The 22,770-nt window shown below is 42.5% G+C and overlaps 1 protein-coding gene across 5 annotated transcripts in view; it reads left to right on the plus strand.

The window, feature by feature from the left end:
• FAM20B (FAM20B glycosaminoglycan xylosylkinase) overlaps positions 1-22,472 on the plus strand; it is a 381,708-nt gene extending 359,236 nt beyond the window's left edge. For all 5 annotated transcript variants that reach the window (XM_044085258.1, XM_044085253.1, XM_044085257.1 and 2 more), the window contains exons 8-9: positions 804-863; positions 20,675-22,472. In XM_044085258.1, coding sequence (XP_043941193.1) covers positions 804-863; positions 20,675-20,906 — 292 coding nt within the window. In that variant the 3' untranslated portion in view covers positions 20,907-22,472. The remainder of the gene's footprint in view (positions 1-803; positions 864-20,674) is intronic.
• Positions 22,473-22,770: the final 298 nt, after the last annotated feature.

Genomic DNA, 22,770 nt, shown 5'->3' on the forward strand with positions numbered 1-22,770 from the left:
CCTATTTCTCACTTTATTTGTCCACTTAACTGATTTGGATGTCTGTCTGCCTCCTTTGGAGTGCAGTGTCTTGCACTTTGGTGAACTTCCGGTATTATTGTATGTACTGGTTCTTGGTGTCTGTCTCTTCTGTGACTTAATGATAGAATTATATCTAACTAGACTGGTAAAGATGTTTGTTCTTTGAACTGTTCATCTGTCAGCCTGCTGCTATCCTGGAAGTTGAATAAGCTGTACAGTGTAATCTCCTCCATGACTTGGAAGCAAGTGTTTTTTAGCTAGCCTGTTGGTTGTGGTTTCTTCCTGGCACCCTCTTTGCACCGTTTTAGACTTGTGTACCTGTGGTCTTAGTGCACTGGAATTGGGAAAAGGCCCTACAGCCTCCTTAAGCGTGCCATTGTCTTTTCGCCTCATCCAGTTTGCTTGTCTGTTTCTACATAATGTGAATTCAGCAGAGCCTTCAAAGTAAATCAAACAGCTTTTCTACTGATTATTATTGAAGGCTGTGGAAGGGATGCTGTACCCAACTAGAGGAAAGAGTACAGAATCTATAACGCATTGGTCCCTTGGCTTGTCATGTCACTAAGATCTGCTGCAGTGATCCACAGCAGACCTAACCCCCATTTCCTTACCCATTCACTTGTCTCTCTCAGGACTGTCTATTCTCCCGCTTCGTTTGTTTGGCACCCGTTCATACTGAAATGTTTTCTTTCATGAACATTAGCAATTGAAGAAAAATTAAGTGAAGTTAACATGTCTGTAAAGCAAAGGATAATTTTCTTTTTTTCTGTTTTTTTTTTCAGCTTTGGGAACCCACTGCTGGATGAACGAAGCATTTTAGCCCCTGTTTACCAGTGCTGCATGTAAGTAGAATGCAATGCTTCTTACTCTTAATGTATATAAACATGATAGTTTACTATTTAATAAAGATGAGATGTTCTGTAGTCCTATCTCACCTCCATTCTTAGAAATGGGATCGGCTCCGACTCAGCCTGTTACAAAGCTCAAAGTCTCTTAGTTGGCTCGTGGCTAGACAGGTATCCCATAGTGCACTAGTACAATCCCCAGATCTCGTTTGCCGTGTCTACGAGTTCAGAAGTGCTTCTTGCTTGCTTGGCCGTGGCTAAGTTCAAAACTTTTTTCATTATTATTCACTTTACCGATTCTTTAGCTAGTTATCCTAAAATTAGAAGTTAGTTATTTTATAGTGTTTAGAAGTATTTAGAAGTGTTTTTTGCCATTTAATTAATTAGTTTGTTGAGAACTTGTTGGCCCTTGTTCACCGTTTGGTATCCTGTATGCTAGTTTATAATACCTTTTGATATTCATAGGTCCGCGTTTGTGTTAGGACCTTGTTTTTCTCAATTTTTCATACATATATATTGTGTGCAGTGTGTTTTGCTAGTTTTTGATGCAGGTTATTTCTCTGTAGGTCCGCGTTTGTATTAGGGCTTTGTTTTCTAAATTTTTAGAGATTAAAAGATTTTGTGCATTGCTTGTCTCGTACTTTGCCTGCTACTGAAGTTTCTGGTCTTTTCTCCGACTTAGCTTATCCAGCTCGGTCCTTTTAAGTTAGAGGACCTAGTCCTCATTGTGCTTGTTGTGTACCTGTTAGGGCGAGGCCATCTTCCCTGTTGTGGTTCCTCTTCCGGGCAGAGTTGGGCCTTCATTGCCAGAGATTTCGATGCCTCTTTTTGTGGAACCCTTGGTTCCAGCTCCCCTTGTGGCTGTCTCGGAGCAGAGTTCCACTCGGACATCTCTGGCACCATCTGTGGTGTCTAGGAGCCGAAGATCGTGACACTTGGACCCAAACCTGTTCGGTGCGTTGGGTAGGGTGAGCTCGGATCCTACATCCATCTCTGAGCCAGTCGATCTGGAGCCGAGGACTACCTCCGTTTCCTCGGAGCTGGGGCTGTGCTTTTGAGATGATGAGTGCGCCGTCTCGCTCATCAGCTCTGCACAAGGGTACCGATACTCTTCCCCCTCAAGCACCGACCTCTCTCTCAGCACCTTCTCTCTTTCTCTCTCGACAGCAGAGACCCGCAGCCTCAGGAGCCCCCGTTGGGTGGCCCCCAGTCTTCCAAGACCTTCCCACAAATTTTTATACCAAGTGAACCATTGGAGACACCTCGTCATTATCCAATTAAATAATTAATTATATAATTATATACATTTAAATATTAGGTATTAAACAGACTATTCAAATAATCCTACTACACATCAAATATATCAAGAATATAAAATTAAGATGTCATAACATTTATAAAGTTGTAATATTTGCCTCCAAATTTAAACCCCTATGGTATAAAGTACCATAGTTTAAAATGAATCTGCTTTCCAAGCTATGTAGCCTATATTTTAAGTCACCACCTCTAATATTATAAGAGGTGTTTCCAATGGTTCACTTGGTATAAAAATTTGTTGGTGCATTATGTTAATTATCCTTAAAGGTGAAATGGTACGAATAAACAGCTAAACACCATCTGTGGATTGTTTTTTGTTTTTTACTATACCAGTATTGTTTGGTTTTTGTGGTTACAAAGAATAATCACCAGAGGTTACTCCATACCCCATTCTCTTCCACCCCACACTGCCAAGAAGATCCTGGATGTTCCACCCAATCACAGGGATCAAACAACTGTAGAAGTGCAAAAGTTGCTTGCAAAGAGAGTCATCCAAACCATTCCTGCAGACCAGATAGGATTCGGAACTTACTCCAGATTCTTTTTAGTGCCAAAACGTACAGGGGACTGGAGGCCCATCTTGGACATCAGCAAACTAAATGAATTTGTGAAGAAGGCCAAGTTCCAGATGGTGACACTGCAGTCTATACTCCCTCTGTTAGGGAAAGACAATTGGATTGCTCCATAGACCTCAAAGATGCATACTACCATATAAAAATGGACAGAGCATCGAAGAGTCCTTTACACTTCTGGCTGGGAGCCAGTCATTACCAATTTTGTGCTCTGCCCTTTGGTCTCACCACAGCCCCCAGGGTGTTCACCAAGTGTATGGCAGTAGTGACAGCTCACCTGAGACGTCGAGGATTCCAAGTGTTTCCTTACCTGGACGACTGGCTCCTAACTGCCACCACCAGGCACCTACTCCTACAAACCAGAGATTCCACCATCCAGCTCTGTTCCCAGCTGGGGATTACAATAAACTGGGAAAAGTCTGCCTTAGCGCCGTCTCAATTTGTGACTTTTATAGGCACTGAAATAGACCGTCACCATGCTAGCTCGTCCACCTGCAGACAAACTTCAGACAACAAATTCTCAGTCTACTTCCTCTACAGAAAGTCAAGGCAAAGACAGTGCTGAAACTCTTGGGGACCATGGCCTCCACCATAACACTAGTCCCTCTAGCCAGATTGCATATGCAAGTTCTCCAGTGGCTTCTATCTTCCCAGTGGTCCTTTCAACAACTGCCTCTGTCATACCATATCATCATAACAGAGTCTTGCAAAAAGGACCTTCGTTGGATTCAACCCGACCAGCTGACAACAGGCACTCCATTCCTTCCTCACTAACCCGTTGCTACTGTGACCACGGATGCCTCACAGATGGGGGGGGGGCTTATCTAGGCAGGGCTGTCCAAGGCACATGGCAAGATCACGAGGCTCGCCTGCATATCAGTGTCCTAGAGATAAAAACAGTGCTTCTAGCATTGCAAGCACTTCACGACTTTCTTCCTCTAGGGACGATAGCAATCCAGTTGGACAATAGGAGGAACCAGATCTTACCCCCTTTGTCGAGAGGCTCTTCATGTTTGGAAGTTGGCAATATCTTCCCAATGCTTTCTAGTAGCAACACATATCCCGGTGTCAACCAGTGTGATAGCCGACAAGCTCAGCAGGGCAATCTTGATGCCTCACTAGTGGTCCCTGAATCAGGAAGTAGCAGAACAGATCTTCTGCAAATGGGGACAGCCTTGCTGCGATCTCTTTGTCAGTCCGATCAACTCCAAATGCAGCCGCTACTTCTCCCTCATCCCCCGTCTGGAGGAGTCACCGAGAGATGCAGTTGTTCACAACTGGCCCCTGGGACTCCTTTATGCATTCCCTCCCTTTCCATTCATATCCAAAGTGATACAGAAAGCAAAGTTATTGGGAAGCAAAATGATTCTCATCACTCCTTACTGGCCTCGTCAGATTTGGTTCCCCTTACTCAGGCCTCATCTACTTAAACGATCCATGGACTCTGGACCCAGTGCCAGACCTCTTGACACACGTCAGGCTCCCTTCACCCCTGCCTCCACACCCTCAGCTTGACAGCTTGGCTGCTCTACTTCCATCCCTAGTCGAGCTTCATGCTTTTTCACCTACTGTGACCCACATCCTTGCGTCTTAGCATAAACCTTCCACTAGGAAGTTGTACACTACCAAATGGAGACGGTTTGCTATCTGGGATAAAGAAAGAAATGTAGATCCTTAACAGCATCCATCCCTATGGTTTTAGAATGTTTGTCTGAACTTTTCCATCAGGGATCAGCTGCTGCCACAATTAGGGTCCAATTGGCAGCGATATCCACCTTTCATTTGGGACAACATGAATCTAACCCGATGTCCCACAGGTTATGTAAAATGTTCCTTAAAGGCGCTACTTTGCTGAGACCTTCCTTTCAGGAACCTCTATCTCCTTGGGATCTAAACTTCGTTCTGTCCAAAAAAACTTCCCCGCCCCTTGAACCCACACATTTCTGTCTATTGAAGTTTGTCTTGGTAGACCTTGTTTCTAGTAGTCATCACATCAGCTAGACAAGTATCTGAGTTACAAGCACTGTTGATAAAGCCTCATTTAATTTTCCGCAAAGACAGAGTTTCCCTTCATACAAATCCTTCCTTTATCCCTAAAGTTTGCTCTCACACTAATTTGAACCAAACCATAGAATTACCAGTATTTTTCCCTAATCATTCCAACACTGCAGAATACAAATTTCAACAACTTGATGTTCCCAGGCGGTTACGGTTCTACCTTCACAGGACTAGAACTCAGTCAAATCCAATTGTTCTTATCCTTTTCTGAATCTAGAATAGGTCTGCCAGTCTCTAAAGTGACCCTATCTAATTGGATTTCCAGCTGTATTTCCTTCATTTACTCCTCCAATGGAAAACTCTACCGTTCAAGATTAAGGCTCATTCTACAAGATCCCAGTCTACATCTGCTGCCTTCCAAGCCAGAGTTCCAATTGACAGTATCTGTGCAGCAGCAACTTGGGCTACCTCTCATACCTTTATTACTCATTACAAATTGGATCTGACCTCAAGGGGTAGAGCCTCCTTTGGTTCCACAGTACTTAGGAGTATTTTCCCGTGAGCCACCCAAGAATAAGGTGCTAGGGACGCTGTCCCATATGTAAGAATGAAGGCGAGGTAGGACTTCAGAACATAAAGAAGTTATGTACTCACTATAACGTTCCATGTTTGTAGTTCATCTCGCCCTTCATTCTTACGAACCCACCCTGTCCTGGAAGGATCTGGCGACAGGATAGTGTTACCTTGGTAGGGTGGAGACCTTTCATTATTGTTCTTTCTGGATAGCCTTCTTTCTGTCTTTCTATAGTTTAGCAGCAAACAAGATCTGGGGATTGTACCAGTGCACTATGGGATACCTATCTAGCCACGAGCCAACTAAAAGACTTTGAGCTTTGTAATAGGCTGAGTCGGAGGTGAGGATCTACTCCGAACCCATATGTAAGCATGAAGGGTGAAATGGACTACAAACATGGAACGTTATGGTGAGTACATAACTTTTTTTTTTGTTTGTTTAGCACAGCAGTTGACTTGGGTTTAACATTACAAGCTACCCTCATTTTTTTTTTCCATTGAAATGAGTACTTTGTGTATCATGGGTAAAACGCAAGCATGTATTTGTAGAAATGTAGTGTAACAAGGTCATATGTAGGCTTTCTCCTCAGAACTGCTGTTTTAAGGAAGGATTGTACTTCCTGTGCTTAGCCACATCTGCCCTTAACACTATCCATGCATGGTCCTTGGTAGTGTGTGATGTTCTTTGTAAGGATTACCTCTGCAGTGTAATGACTTACGGAAAATGGGTTAATGCTGCCCTTCCAGTATGAACTCCTCCTCCTTCCCAGATGTCAGTCTGGCATTGGCTTAAAAAGGAGGATCTGATCATGTTTATTCGTATTTAGCTGCAAGATGTGATCAGTAATCGGCCCAATGTTCATCGTGCATACAGCTGCAGTCATAACAGATGGATTCTCCTGCCGTCAGGTGGCTCCTCGGTCGGCCGAATTCCAAAGTCTAGGTCCGGCGTCGGTTGTCGTCGCTTCTTCCCAGACGTCAGTGCGACAGGGGTATAAAAGAACCAGCCGACGCCATTTTCTTCAGTCTTTCTTGCCGCGCGGTGCCCGAAGTAGAAGCAGTTCGCAAGTGCCAGTTGGCCATCTCCTGAGATTACGAAAATTTTCCAACCGAAGTCTTCTTGAAAGCTAAGTACCCCGTTGGGGAAACTTTTCTTGCCTCAGACCGATGTCAGACAAAGTTAATAATTGTATTTCATGTGGGAAGCAAATACCGCATAAGGATTTTCATTCCCTCTGCATTCCTTGCTTAGGCCCAGACCACGACGTCTCGGCCTGTCGTTTTTGTGCTACTTTCAATAGACACACCATTAAGTGTCGGGCGGAGTTCGCCCAACATTATTTTGGCAAAAAATTTAATTACATTATGTCGTCTGATACTCCGACTCCAGTTTTGAGTAAAAGACGCAAAGATAAGGACCGACATACAAGGTCCGCGGCTTCTACCGACACCACGCCAAAGCCGACTACAGGTGGTCCTGTTCTCAGTGAGGCGCCTACGCAGCCCCTGACTACCGACAACACTTCATTGGCGGTGTCTACTGTACCCGAGGTCGCAGGCTCCTCGGCCCACACCCCGACTACCGATACCGAAGCCACGCTAGGCGGTGAAACTCAGAGTTTAGACAGGTCTGCCACCTCTCAAGGTGTCTTCAGGCCTTCCTCTTCTTTTTCCATCAAGGCTTTCACTAAGTCTAAAGCAGCCATGCATTCTAAGAGACAAGCTCCACAGGGCCCTTCTCCAGGCCCCATGCCTAAAAAACAGATGCTCAAAATGGCTGAGGATTTGATTACTCTTATCAGGGGTTCTCAACCCCCCCCCCCCGGACAAAAGGCCCAGAGTGGAGGAAGAATCCCCCTCCTCGGACCAGGCCACCATTATTTCAGAGCACTCTGAACAGGAACATTCATACTCCCCTTTTGAATATTCTGATGCAGAGGAGTCCATTCCGTCTGTCTCTCCTCCCTGAGGATTACTCTTCTGGGGAAACCTTGCATACCTTGAGGGAACACTTCTACTGGGAAGGCCAAGAGTACTCAGACTCCAAGAAAAGGCTTAGGGATTTTCTCTTGCTCCCTCAGCACAGGCCTCTGGCTATACCTCCTGTCTTAGACATTCTAGATGATGTGTATTCGGAGGCCTGCCTTAACCCAGACTCTCTACCTCCAGCCCCAGTCAAGCCTGACGGGTACTACCGGGTTTCTGACTCGCACCAATTCTTATACAAAAGCCATGCGGCTGACCCAGAAACTATCTCACAGGGCCCCAAGGGAATTAAGGCCTCCACTGCTAAAAATCCATTACTTTCAGAGAGAGATTCCAGAGCTTTAGAAAGGTTGGGAAAAAAGGTATACACCTCGGCCACCTTAACTATGAGGGCATTGAACTGCCAGTTCCATATGTTAAAGTACCAACAGTTTCTGTTGTCACAGTTGAGAAGCAAAATGGCACAACCTGAAGAACCAGACTTGAAGGAGTTGCAGGATTTGATGCATAGTGCAGAACAAGTGGGTAAACATACCTTGCAATGTGGTTTTGATGCTCTAGAGGCCTCTTGTAGAGCTGCTGTTACAGGATCAGTCATACGTAGACATGCCTGGCTCAAGGAGCAAACCTTACCAGATCATGTCAAAGCTAAATTACTAGATGCTCCTCTACAAAAAGATGTATTATTTGGTGTTAAAGCTGAGGAGGTATTAAAGAAAATGGAGGAAAAGGCTAAATCAATGCAAACAGTGAAAGATTTCCTACAGGTACAACCTCCACGTTTCAGTAGAAATTGGCCTTCCAAAAATTGGTCCTTTCCAGCCACGGACAGACCCCAAAGAGGTAGATACAGGCGCCCGAGGGGCAGAGGGCAATCTCAAGGATCGTTTAGAGGCAGACAATGGCAAGCCCTTACACAAAGAGGTGGTGAGGATAGTTCACAGCTATTCAGAAAGCAAACCCAATGACTTTCCCCTTTGCATGCCAAGCAAGGCTCAAATGGCAGCACCTTTAGGCGGAAAACTGGCATTATTTTCGAAAAATTGGCATATTGTCACAAAAGACAAATGGATCCTAGACGTTATAAACAGAGGCTACAGATTCCATTTTCACACCCTTCCATAAATGAGAGGCATGCCAAACCTGCCACACAATCAAAGGGCAGAGGCACAAAGACAAATTTCAGATCTCATGGACATGAAAGCTATTCAAGAGGTACCTACACAAGAACAAGGTCAAGGTTTTTATTCCAGACTATTCCTAGTACCAAGGAAGGGAAAAGATTGGAGATCTATTTTGGACCTATCCATCCTAAACACATTTTTACTTGTGCCAAAATTCAAGATGCTCACATTTCAGCAGCTTCTTCCCATGCTGGGCAAGGAGTCTTGGCTGGTAACATTGGACCTCAAGGAGGCATACCTGCATGTCCCAATCAGACAAGATTGCAGAAGATACCTCAGATTTCTTGCAGGTTCAACCCATTATCAATTCTCTGCATTGCCCTTTGGCTTATCTACTGCGCCCAGAGTATTCACGAAATGCCTGGCATCAGTAATTGCCTACTGCAGACTTCAAGGGATACAAATATACCCATATTTGGACGACTACCTGATCCAAGCGGACAGCAAGCACATACTTCTGAAACATCTGGATTTTGTAATAATGTTGTTGAATTCTCTGAGATACACAGTCAACCAAAAGAAATCAAGGCTAATACCCTCTCAAAAAATAATTTTCCTGGGTGCCAACTTGGACACAAACACCCAGATGGCCTACCTCACGCCAGAGAAACAGGGGCAACTAACTCAATACTTCAGAAAACTAGCAAATTTCACCAGGCTGACTGCAAGGAAAATCCTGCAGGCTCTGGGATTCATGGCATCTTGCATCCTACTAATCCCATGTGCAAAGCTGCATATGAGGAAACTTCAATGGTACCTGAAAAACCTATGGTCTCAACACAGCCACAGTTTGGAAACAATAATACTACTGATTCCATGTCTTCAAAAGGAATTTCTGTGGTGGGCTCAAGCATGCCAAAGAAACACAGGTCTCCCATTCTGCAAGCCTCAAGCAAATCAAGTCATCACAACAGACGCCTTGGACTACGCCTGGGGGGCGCACATGACAGATCGGTGCATTCAGGGCAAATGGTCCCAAAAAGAAAAGCACCTACACATCAATCAAAAGGAAATGCTAGCAGTAATAAATGCTATTATAGCTTTCAAAGACCTTCTGCATCCAGGTCAACTATTGATAAGGACAGACAACACCACAGTAATGTGGTACATAAACAGGGAGGAACCCATTCATACCCCTATGCAGGCTGGCCATGTCACTTTGGAACATGGCTTTGGAATTACAAATCGAACTTCAAGCTCAGTACTTGCCAGGCAAGGAAAACACGCTGGCAGACAGCCTAAGCAGAAATATGACAGATCCACACGAATGAAAGTTGCATCCTCAAGTTTGTACAGAGATAATTCAAGCACGGGGAAGGCCAGACATAGATCTCTTTGCCTCCCACAAAAATAACCAATTGACAAAATTCTGCTCAAGGACTTTTCATCCACAGGCCTGGAGAGTGGACGCTCTCTCTTTCAGTTGGACAACAATGACAGTTTATGCCTTTCCACCTCTTCCTCTGCTGCCCAAAGTTCTATTAAAAACCAGAACAGACAGACCAAAGATGATTTTCATTGGTCCAGACTGGCCAAGACAGCACTGGTACCCACTCCTGAGGAGCCTGACGCATTCCCCACCATGGACCCTACCTCTAATGCCTCTTCTTCTGACTCAGCACAGCTTCAAAACTCTTCACAGTCAGCTGAAAACACTCAATCTGGGCGCATGGAAGATTCCTTAACTTCACAACAGACCCTACTCTCCAAGGAGGTGCAGGATGTCATTTTGGAGGCCAGAAGGCCGTCTACTAGAAAAGCTTACTCCGCAAAATGGAAACAGTTTTGTGCCTGGAATGAGAAAAAGGTCCAGAATCCTGGTAAACTGAATTTACCTCAAATATTACAGTATCTAGCTCAGCTGCTAAGCAGTGGACTTCCATTCTCCTCCTTCAAAATCCATGCCTCAGCCATTTCTGCAGAATACAGCACTGGTCCTCCTTTATTCTCTCACCCCCTCTTAAGACAGTTCCTCAGAGGGGCTAAGAATATAAAACCCCCAGGGAAACAACCAATACCTGCTTGGGACTTCAATTTCATTCTAGAAAAGCTGACCTTGCCTCCTTTTGAGCCAGCTGCCTCAACAGATTTGCAATATTTGTCCCGGAAAACAGCCTTCCTTCTGGCTATCACCTCAGCTCGCAGGGTATCGGAACTACAAGCCCTCATGGCTGTGCAGCCTTTCATCAGGACAGAGTTTCCTTACGAACCAACCAGTCCTTTATGCCAAAGGTGGTATCCAGGGTAGCTTTGAATCAGGCTATGCACTTACCTACCTTTTACCCTAATCCTCAAAACAAAGGGGAGAGACTACTACATTCCTTGGACATCCACAGACAGCTGCGTTATTATTTGGACAGAACAAAGCCTTTCAGAAAATCAGAACAGCTCTGTGTCCTATGCTATAGGAGCTCAAGGGAAGCCAATTTCCAAACAATCTCAAAATGGATAGCCCACTGCATACACTTTTGTTACTCTTTTCATGGTAAAACTGTGCCTGCAGGCATCAGATCTCACTCCACAAGGGCCACAGCTACCTCTGCAGCTTTCCTCAAAGGAGTTCCTACCAAAGATATTTTGGAAGCAGCCACTTGGAGTTCTGTGCATACCTTCTGCAAGCACTACCACCTACCATTATACTCCAAAACTAGAGCAGGCTTTGCCACTGCAGTCTTGCAGGGCATCCTGGCTCCTCCTAGTGCCTACCACCCCTTTCTTAGCTTTGGGATTCTACCCATCTGTTATGACTGCAGCTGTATGCACGATGAACATAGTACAGTTTTGTACCTACCATAAATGTAGATGTTAGAGTGCTAATACAGCTGCAGTCCAGGTTTCCCTCCCTCCTTTCCCCTCTTGGGACAGGCCTATTGGCTAACACCTCCTCATACAACCTGATTGGGGTATTCATTCTTGATGTATTTGCTTGTACTACTGTATTTTGATTATATGGCATTGCTTTATTACACAAGTTTATGTATTGCCTTCCTTCTGGGGGCACCTGACATCTGGGGCAAGAAAAACTGAAGAAAATGGCGTCGGCTGGTTCTTTTATACCCCTGTCGCACTGACGTCAGGGAAGAAGTGACGACAACCGACGCCGGACCTAGACTTTGGAATTTGGCCGACCGAGGACCTGCCTTATGGCAGGAGAACCCATCTGTTATGACTGCAGCTGTATTAGCACTGTAACATCTACATTTATGGTAGGTACAAAACTGTACCTTTCCATTGCTGATGTCTTTATCTTTGTTTCCATTGCTGATGTCTTTATCTTTGTTTCCATTGCTGATGTCTTTATCTTTGTTTCCATTGCTGATGTCTTTCTTTGTTTCCATTGCTGATGTCTTTCTTTGTTTCCATTGCTGATGTCTTTCTTTGTTTCCTTTGCTGATGTCTTTCTCTGTTTCCTTTGCTGATGTCTTTCTCTGTTTCCATTGCTGATGTCTTTCTCTGTTTCCATTGCTGATGTCTTTCTCTGTTTCCATTGCTGATGTCTTTCTCTGTTTCCATTGCTGATGTCTTTCTCTGTTTCCATTGCTGATGTCTTTCTCTGTTTCCATTGCTGATGTCTTTCTCTGTTTCCATTGCTGATGTCTTTCTCTGTTTCCATTGCTGATGTCTTTCTCTGTTTCCATTGCTGATGTCTTTCTCTGTTTCCATTGCTGATGTCTTTCTCTGTTTCCATTGCTGATGTCTTTCTCTGTTTCCATTGCTGATGTCTTTCTCTGTTTCCATTGTCTTTATCTTTTATTCCATTGTCTTTATCTTTTATTCCATTGTCTTTATCTTTGTCTCCATTGTGGATGTCGTTATCTTTGTCTCCATTGTGGATGTCGTTATCTTTGTCTCCATTGTGGATGTCGTTATCTTTACGTCTCCATTGTGGATGTCTTTTATTATGGCAATTGCTATTTATCCATTTCTGACTTAACCTGCATTATGTCTCCATACTTGAAATTTTCTCTGTTTATGACTCTTGTCCTCAATATTATATCCTGTTACAAACTCTGTACCGTAAAACACTTGTTACCATTGTTGTTGATTTTTATTTTATTGCGAAAGTTGCTATTTTTATTAGTATATTTGATTTCTTTTTTTTTCTTTGTTGTTCGAACTTGTATTATTGTATTTTGACCATGTCTTGGAGCTTATCTCCCCGGGCCTCTACTGAAAAAGGACATATATCTAGTTAGACTAGCCCAGTCAACAAATGTAAAATAAAAAAATAAATAAATAAACATTTGCCAAAACACTTTTTTTGATGAACAGGCCAAAGTATGAAAAAAATAATCTGGACATTCTGTGAATATCTGGACAGTTGAAAGGTATGTTTGTGCCTTCAGGCATTTCATCTGTAAAGTTGCAAAGCTCTTGCTTTTAGAAAAAAAGTTAATGGTTTTGAAGTTGCATGACTCACTTTTGTAGCATTTGAAATGAGACATCATTTTACAAAATTTTAGTGTATATACTCTTATCTATGTACACAGGCTGTGCTCGGGCTCACTCCGCTCCCCTACCATATCCCCATTCCCACCCACCCCTGACATTTCCTTTATTCTAGACCTTGTCTCACCACACCCCCACAAACCCCACCCTACTATCTCACAACCCCTCCCATCTCCCTCCTCCCCAACCCCTCACTTTCTTATCCCAGTCTACATCTCTCAACTATTCCCTCCTCATCCCTATCCTCACACTAGTACCCCACACCTTACTTACAAGCCACTATGCTATTCCACTCCCTTCTTGTGACACTACTAGCTACCCCCACTCTTACAATTCTGTACAACTTCACCTCTTACACTTTTATCCTTGGAGCCCCTCCCTCACTCCCCCACTTGTACTAACACACCCACCTTCACTCAACCACACTCATTCCTAAAGCCAGTGCCCGCCACTGGCTACTCAACCTTAACCCCACATATAAAACACTTTTCAAACAAAACAACACACAATAAAGGAAAACCCAAGTGCCTTATACTCCTGATTCCAAAACCTCACACAATTCCTTCTCTCTCTCTATCTCTTGCTCTCAGGTGACATACATCCCAACCCTGGCCCCACTCAACCAGCATCCTCAACTCCTACCCTCAAACATAGCACCTCCCATAACCACACTATCCCATCTAAACACATTTCCTTTTACTCTATCAACCTGCGAAGCATAGTCAACAAAATTACTGAATTTCACTCATGGATCTCTCCCCACTCCCAAGATGCAATAACCCTTAGTGAGACTTGGTTAAAACCTCACATCCCCGATAAGGACATACTCCTGCCTGGCTATAGCATACTAAGACTAGACAGAACTAAAAGAAAAGGAGGAGGTGTTTGCAATCCTGCACAGAGATACCCTCACACTAACACCAGTACCCTCCCCCTCCCCAATTCCCCTACTGAACTCCTTCTAGCTAACTATAAAATAAACCCCCACAACTCTCTATACATAGCAACTCTCTACATCCCACCCGGTGACAACCTCACTGTACTTGAAAGTTTACTTTCCACTCTCGTCTCAAACCTCCATAATGAGACTATCATAATGAGGAATGTTAATATCGACTGGTCCACACAACCATATCTCCCTCTACCTCCATAAACATTCATGGTCTCTCCCAGTTAGTTACAACTCCAACCTACACCACCAGATCTTCCACCCACTCTTCCATACTTGATTGGATCCTTGTATCCCATCCTCATAGATATCACTTCCCTGAAACCCTTCCTGATACCCTTAGCGACTACTCCTGCCAAAGTCCTCCACTTTACTCAACACACACTCAAACCCCACATATTCAAAACCTGCCGCAAGGTAAATAACCTTGACCCTAACGAGTTATAGACAATCTGGTCTCCCTTATCGACTGGTCCTTTCTCAGACACTTACCTCTCGAGGAAGCAGTCATGGGATTTAACACATTCCTCAGCATTTTAAACTCCCTGGCCCCCTCATACAAGGTTATGATTAAATCCACTGCATCTCCCTGGCTTACTCCCGCCACTCTTTCACTAATGGCACAATGAGACGCTCAGTGGAAACTCTGGTTTAGAACCAAATGACCCATACACTTACAACAATACAGACAACTATGTAACCAGGCAAAAAAAAATCAAATAAAGATGACAAAAGACACTACTACACTAACCCCCCTAAAACACACCTATATAATCTCAAAACATTGTGGCATACTATAAACAGTATCCTACATCCAGGAAACCCATCCACCCCTCACTCTCTATCTCAAAACTGCTGCTAACTTCAACACGTACTTTGAGTCCATTAGCAAACTTATGAACAACTCCAACCCCAGCACTACCCCACCTGCCCCCCCAAATCACCCTAACCCTCACCCACCTTCAACCTACAAACCATCTCTACCGCTTACATAAAATCACTGCTCCTTAAGCTCAAACCCTGCTCTCCCTCCACTCTTTCTTCAACTAGCTGCTAGCTCCATTGCCCCACCCATGTCTATCCTCATAAACCGATATATCACTGAAGCAACATTCCTAGTCATCTGGAAGAAATTTTACACTATACCCGTTCACAAAGGAGGTAACGCCACTGAACTAACTAATTATAGGCCTATTACAATACTATCTCCCCTATCCAAGATCCTTGAAAGATGTGTACATAAACAGATTCCCCAGCACCTCACCGAAGCCAACTTACTTACCCCCACCCAACACGGTTTCCGACATGGCCATAGCACCTCTACAGCACTCATCTCGGTCATAAATAGCATTGCTCAAGCTAGGGAACAAAATAAACTGGCATCTTGTCTCTTTCTTGACCTATCAAAAGCATTTGATACTGTCCACCATCCACTACTCTTAGAGAAACTCTCCCACCTAAACCTTTCCCCTGCCACTATCACCTGGTTTTCTAGCTACCTTTGTAACTGCTCCCAGTCTTTCAAATGGGATTCAGCTATCTCCCCAGAACTTCCAGTATTTATGGGAGTTTCCCAAGGCTCAATCCTAGGTCCGCTGCTTTTCAACATTTTTGCAATCAACTAGCCAGCTCTACCCCACACTCTTCCCTAATGCAATACGCTGATGACTCCACTGTCATCACCATTGCAAAAACACTTCCCATACTCCATTCTAAGACTCAAGAATCCTTCCTATATGTCGAGACTTTGCTTAACCAAAATCATCTAATCCTAAACCCTAAAAAGACCAAACTCCTCCTCTTTCCACCAAAGACAATGACACAGTTGAAGCAAAACTTCTCAATCTCCTCCCATAACAACACACCTGTCATGGTGGATAATCACACTAAACTACGTGGGGTCATCATTGATGACCAATTAAAATTCGACCTGCATATACTAAATAACATCAAGAAAATCCATCAGAAACTAGGCCTTTACAGAAACAAAACCTTTTCTCTCCTCTCATGCAAATATTGCTCTATCACATGCCTACCTTCTTCCAACCCTGCTCTATGGCTCTCAGATTCTCACCAACCTGCAGACCTCTCTTATGACCAAACTTGAATCTACTTTTAACAAAGTAGCAAAATTTGCTGCTGAACTTCCTTGCTCCTCTCACCACTATCTTGCTTTACAAAAACTTAAATGGTTGAGTTCCCTCACAACCTAACTCTCTCCCAGCTCCAGATAATCCATTCCATTCTATACCAGCCCACTTTCTGCCCTGCCATATCACCCATCATCTCATACACCCCAACCAGGGCACTCTAGAGCTCTGATCAACACCTACTGACCACAACCAAACCCAGACTCAACATTGGCAAGAGCCTGTATAGCTATTACCCAACCAAACACTGGAATAAACTCCACCTGGACATACGAAACACTTCTTCAAAAACCCTATTCAAAAAGACACTGAGAAATCACCTTAGCTCAAATAAACTTTGCCTCTGTTACCAGCCCCTGACTAACCCACCTCTCTGACCTAACTGTGCCCCCTCCTTTCTCCCCCACAAAAACCTTTCCCTACTCAGTAGAATATTGAACATACTTAGCTGCGCTCTTCTCTTTTTTACTGCTACCCTAACAACCCCACTGCTTTCCTTCTACTTTAATTCATTCTCTCCTAGTCCTCCTACCTGAACAAACTTATTTAGCCATCAGTGTATGTTATCTGTAATCTGTATTGTAATTGCATACTCTCACTGTACAGTCTCCAGTGCATGTTATCTGGTACCAGTATTGTTATTGTATACTTGCTGTCCATTGTTATATACTCTTCTTCATGTACCAGCAAATGTTTTTCTTGTTTTTGTAAACTGTACATATTTTTGTAGTCATGGAGCTTTTCTCCCCGGGTCTCCACCGAAAAAGGGCCTTAGCCCAGATGGAGTAACCCAGTCAACAAATGTCAAATAAATAACACCAGGGGAACCACTATAATTTAGAACACATAATCTGTTAGTTTACTTTAGCCTCCTCCCAGAAACTCTGGATCACAACTTTTACTGCTTCTATCTAGCCTTTGTCTTGTTTCAGTATAAACCTCAAATGCATTAGTCAAAAAAAAGGTACTTTTGTTTTTTTAATATTACTGGTATTAGCACTTTGAATACCCCCATCTCCTATTTAAAATGCTGCTTTTTGCTTTACAGAGTAATACGATTTGACTTTATACACATATTACTACAAAAAATACTTTTTGATTACAGTTGCATCTTTCATTATTTCATTATTATTCTAAATATTAATGATGTCAGAATTGTTTTTTGTGGTCTTCCCACCAATTTAATGTGGTCCACTAACTTTTTACTCTCTTGTTTTGTCCCCCCGCCATGTCTTGCAGAAGCGCAGTTGTGTCCTAACTTAAGGCAATGACACTTCACAGTTCATCCATTTATTTCCTACTTTCACATTCTTTCTGGCTTTCATTGTCTTATCCACCCAACAACACCAGTCTCTGGTTCATGTCCAAGGTAGTACTGTTCTTTTTTTTGTTTTGTTTTGTTTTTTTCTGGTCATCTGCTGAGCCTTTTTCTGTTGTTCCATCATTTTACTTTGGAGCACAGGAAAAGGTTTTACTGGCAAATTCTATCTGTGGACTATGCCAACGTCAGAGGAATGAGCATCAGAATCACTTCAGATTTACTGAATAAAATGCATTTCCTCTCTTGCCTGTTCTGCATCCAAAAACATCTTTAATGCTTCTGAAAAAATATTCTGAAGACTGATATAGCAACTGCCTCCAGACACCCCCTGATTGCAGGGATAAAACTTGCTTCTCTTCTACATAGTAAGTAATCATTTTCTGTGAATAGTCTGATGTCCACAGTTGATACTTCATTCTTCCATAACTCTGTCAGAAGCGGCTGCTGCTGTGGCTGCATGTCCACTGCTACAAGCCTTGGGCTTCTTTCTTGTCGCCACATTTGGAGCTTAGACCTGGTGTGCACTTTCAGCTAACAAATTGTGCTGGGGAATATTAGTCCAGTTGTTTGCACTTTCATAATATTATTGGAATTTAGTCCTTCCAGTTTCTCTGGTACAGCAGAACTTCTCATTTTTTTCTCTGTATGCTCTAGCCTTTAGCTCTACTATTTCTTAAACAGTTCTTGAGAAACCTCATTCAACCAGTCTGCTATCATTTCATCCTCTGATTTCTGCAGTTTTATCAGCTCATCTGAATAGATGCTTAAAGCTTCTTCTATTCTTTCCACACTTGTCATTTGACTATATGCATTTCTCCAGTGTTTTGCTTATTTTCAACACGTCTGAATGCATTGAATTTATTTTTTTCTTCTAAGTTACTGGAAGATCCTGTTCTGCTTTTTGGTGAACAATTGCAAGACTCTCTCCTCTGCCAGAGATCTTGCTGATCTGCCTAGTGGGTCCTTGAGCTACTTGTCAGAGCCATCTTTGCAGTATTACTACATCAGCCTTGAGCCCCATTTTAAGACTGTCTTCCCGTAATGCACCACTTCTCTTGCATCAGATCTGGTTTCCTGCCACAGTGAAAAGATGTAGATCTTCACTGTTCGGCTAAATGCTGCATAGCATTATATTTTTGATTGTTATTTTATATTTATTTTAACATGTAAATATTTCATTTTTATCAAAGGTAAGAATTTTCACTGAGTAGTGTTTAAATTTGGGTCCTTTTTTCACATTAGCCCCTTTCTTTGCGGATTTTTTTTTCCCACCATCAGCTCCCCTGTACTATTATTGAGTTTGAATAATATCTTAGTTTAGATAGTTTTAATAGTTAAATTACTGCAGATAATTTTAATGTAGAGAATTATGATTGGGTTGTTGATTATAACCAGCGTGTTATGTGTTAGCACGTGATGGATTCCAAGAAATTCATCTCAAGAGTATTCGTGTCAGTCTGTCACTTCTTGAAGGATTTTGGAGCTTCATGCACTGTCATAATCAAATCCATATCTAGTTTTCCACAAATATAGGCCATCACTTAGAACTAATGCATCTTCTGTGTTAACCTGATCACAAATCATTCATCTAGTTGTCTTCTTGCCTAATCATTCATACAAGTTTTTAAGGTGCTGGGGTTCTAATCTAAAGGTTCCGAGTTCAAGCCTTGCTTTGGTAGAGCAGCCCCTTATGGTTTGTTGCTTCCCATTCTCTGGAACCGGCTCCCCATCCATATGAAACAGAGTTCCTTTCTAACCCTATTTAAGCACAATTCGGACCAATGATTGGGTAATTGGAAATTCACCTCTGGTCTGGCACCTGTGTCTCTGGAGAGAGGTGGTATGTAAATCATATATAATTCAAATTTGTGGATCACATTTGGGTTGCATGGTTGTTAGCGTAGTATACACCTATGAATAAGTGAGATTATATTCTTTGTATAAACATTTGCACTTTTACCCTCACAGAACCAAATCTTTTAGAAAGATTCACAACTATTTACCTCCTTTGCTAAGGTTTCTGTCTCAGTTTGCTTTCAGAATGTGTCTCCTTAATTTATATTTTACACAACAAACGTAGGGCTCACTCCATCAGTGTTACATCCACCTGTACTGTTTTCTTCAGATTTTCTTCGCTAGATATTTATGAATCTGCCACCTGGTCTTCATGCACAATGTTCAACTAGCGTTATAAGTTGGACTGCATTTCCAAGGCTAGACTGTCCGATGGTGCTTCTGTCTCTGAGGGTCTCCTGCCATGGTGCCACCCCTCGAGATCTAATTGCTTGAGATTCTGACCCACAGGTAAGATTGGATGGACTGTGTGAATAATGAAAAATCCTTTCATTCATGTGTCCAAAACGGCAACCCTCCCTCTTTCCTCCTTCCTTGCCTTTGCAAGTCATGAAGGATTTGTTGGTCCTAATTGGCTGTCATTTGGGTGGGATATCTGTACACCTAGGTCTTTAGGCATCAGACTAGATCTGAGGTAACTGGAAGTGGTGCATTATGCTAAGGAAGATTCTTAAAGGGACTCTGGGCTTGTGCACTAATGCCGCAGAGTTGGAAACATCAAGTAGCTTGAGGACCCACACTTTGTATCAGAGGATCTGTCATTCTGGTAACTACATAACTTTTTTTCTCCCTTTCTACTTGATTTTCTCTTACTTTCTCTAGATGTCTTCTTTGACATCCACGCAGAGTAATGAATAATGAGTAACTACATTTCACAGAATTAAATAGCTTTTGCTGGCTGTTTTTCTAGTGTTTCTGTTTTCACACTGGCAAAGCTCTAATGAACCTATTGATCAGTGTGCAGCCATTTTGGAAGAAAGCTAAATTTTTAAATTGTTAGAGCAAGGTCACTTATCTGATTATTTGGACCATTTTCACCATGACCCAAGCCAAGTGGCGGAGGTGATGAGCAACATATTGCAGTCAGTCAGCATGCTAGAGTGCTTGAAAAGACTCTGCTTAAACAGAGGTTGAGTGTACAGACTCCACACCGAGGCAGGAATGGAGTGTGCAGACTCCACTCTAAAGTTGCAGAATTGAGTGTGAGGCAGAATGCTTAACTGCTGAACCAGTGTGGTTCTGTACGTGAATGAACTAGTGCATTGTGCAATACGTATTGAAACAGTTTTGTGAGCTTTGTTATGGTGAAATACTTAATTTTAGAAAATTATTTTAATGTCTGTGTTGCCACCAGGTACTATATCAGATGCTTTGTTGAAGTAAATATTTGCCTGAATGAGTTATTGACATTCAATAGTTTTATTGCTTGATGTATAATTGCTATCTGTTTTCCAGCGTCAGAGTGTCTACATGGAACAGAATTAACTACCTGAAGAATGGAGGCCTCAGCACTGCCCTAAGGACTGCTGTGTCACATGACCCTATAAATCCCATCCTGACTGATGCTCACCTACAAGCCTTGGACCGTCGCCTGCTTAGTGTATTGGCTGTGGTTAAACAGTGTATGGACCAGTTTGGCACAGATACCGTCTTAGTGGAGGACAGAATGAGCCTCTCTCATTTATAGTGGTTCAAGGACAGAGAAGTGGACAGAATGGGACGGCTAAATGCACTGGCGTTGCCTCTCCAGAGATGACACTGAAATGTGGACAGATTTGTGTCATGCTCTTCTGAGATCTAGTGGAGATCTGTGACAGAGCACCAGAATCAACATGCTGCTGCTGTTTGCACCCTTGGACTTTGTCTCAGCAGTACCAAACTTTCTTTTAAATTGATGGATCAGAACCAGTAGCTGTTACTGCTTTATGAAGGATACCACCATTCTTCCAGCTGCATATAGTTCTATAGCACAGGCACACTTCTCTCCTGCGCCTACGTGCGTCCCTGTTTGCCTGCATTTAAGAAAAAGCTGCTAACTCCCTCAGGATGGGGCAAAGCACACACAAGCATTTGTCTTGTACATTTAACTTGACATTTGTTTTGTCTTATAAATTAAAAGTTTAAGTAATTTTTAATGTTGAAAGATGGTAAGGATGCTTTGAGAAGTACATGGTAAGAGGATGCTGTCATTCAACAAAATGGATCATCTGTTTTGGATAAATGTTGCGTGTGCCACTTTTGTTTTCTTCAAAATTCCATTGTGTCACTGTGCTGCATAGTCTCACTTAAACTAAAAGTGTAAACGGTAACTTTCCCAACCTTAAGGTGGCAGCAGTACAACTCACTACTTTTTTCTGTGTGGGTTTGGTTGGAAACATTTTAGAGCAGGTATTTATACATTTGCTTACTTTGAACTGGTAAATTTTCCCCTTCTACAGATCCTGTTTTGTAAGGGTAGCATAACATAAAGGCTTAAGGTTTTAAGCTCTAAGCTACTGGCAGGTTTTATATTCTGTGCTTGTTTGATTCCATGATTTTGCATTTCTGTACTTTGATCTCAAAGTCATTTAAAGATCATGTGTAGTCTGCACAACTATATCTTAAGCTGAATTTCATGGAGCCCGATTCACTTCTGTGGGTGTTCAGTTACCATGTTCATGTTTACCTGCAAGAAACGAGCATTAAAAGGTCTTAAAAAAAGCTAACTTAAACGTGCTACTGTTTGCGCAGTTGTGCTGTGTACACAGTAGCCGCCTTCTGGGTGTACAATATCCTCTTCATGCTGCCATTGACTGGACCACCTTTTCAGGAGAGGAAGGTGGTTTAGTTCATGCATGCAGAAGGTGAACAGAGAAACTACCGAAACGCAGAAGGAAGGTTTATAACATTTGTACATGTTAAATAAGGCCAAACTAGTAAAGTAGAGAAAAGTAGCTTTAAAAGTAGTCATTCTTGCAATCCTTCATTAATCTGCATACTTAGAAAAAACTGTCTTTTGATCAATGAGTGAAATATGGTAAAACCAACAGAGGACACCTAAATAAGGAATACAGGAGCTTTAATACAAAACACGAAGCACTTTTCAGTTTCTTATACAAGTCTCATATGAAGTAAAGGTGAAAGCACTTAGTGTTTTGTACTAATATTTCCTTTGTTGATTAAGGGAACTAACACTTCTTATGGCTTTGTTTTATGTAATTACTTTTTCTCTTAATGACATTGGCTCTTTCATGAAAAAAAACTTTTCTGCATACTTGGATTTTCAAATGCTTCCTTATGTCTTTTTGAGTGACCAGTTATTTATGGCCAGTCCTGCTCAATTAAGCCTTTGTAGCATCAACAGTGATGGCGTTTTTTTTGTCCTAATTTAATTTTTCATTTAAATAGTGGAGCGGTCCATTAAAGAGGTAGACAGTGCAAGCGGGAAATGCAAGTGCAAGTCTCACTGTTTTTTCAGCTGAATGTGTGCTGTGGTGCTAAAGACCTTCGACTTCTTCCCTTACCTGTTTAAATAGTAATGAAGAGATGGGGCCTGTAGTGTGTAGTGTTGT

The sequence above is a fragment of the Protopterus annectens genome, chromosome 10.part0, assembly GCF_019279795.1.
Source record: "Protopterus annectens isolate FY-2018-M chromosome 10.part0, PAN1.0, whole genome shotgun sequence".
NCBI lineage: Eukaryota > Metazoa > Chordata > Ceratodontiformes > Protopteridae > Protopterus > Protopterus annectens.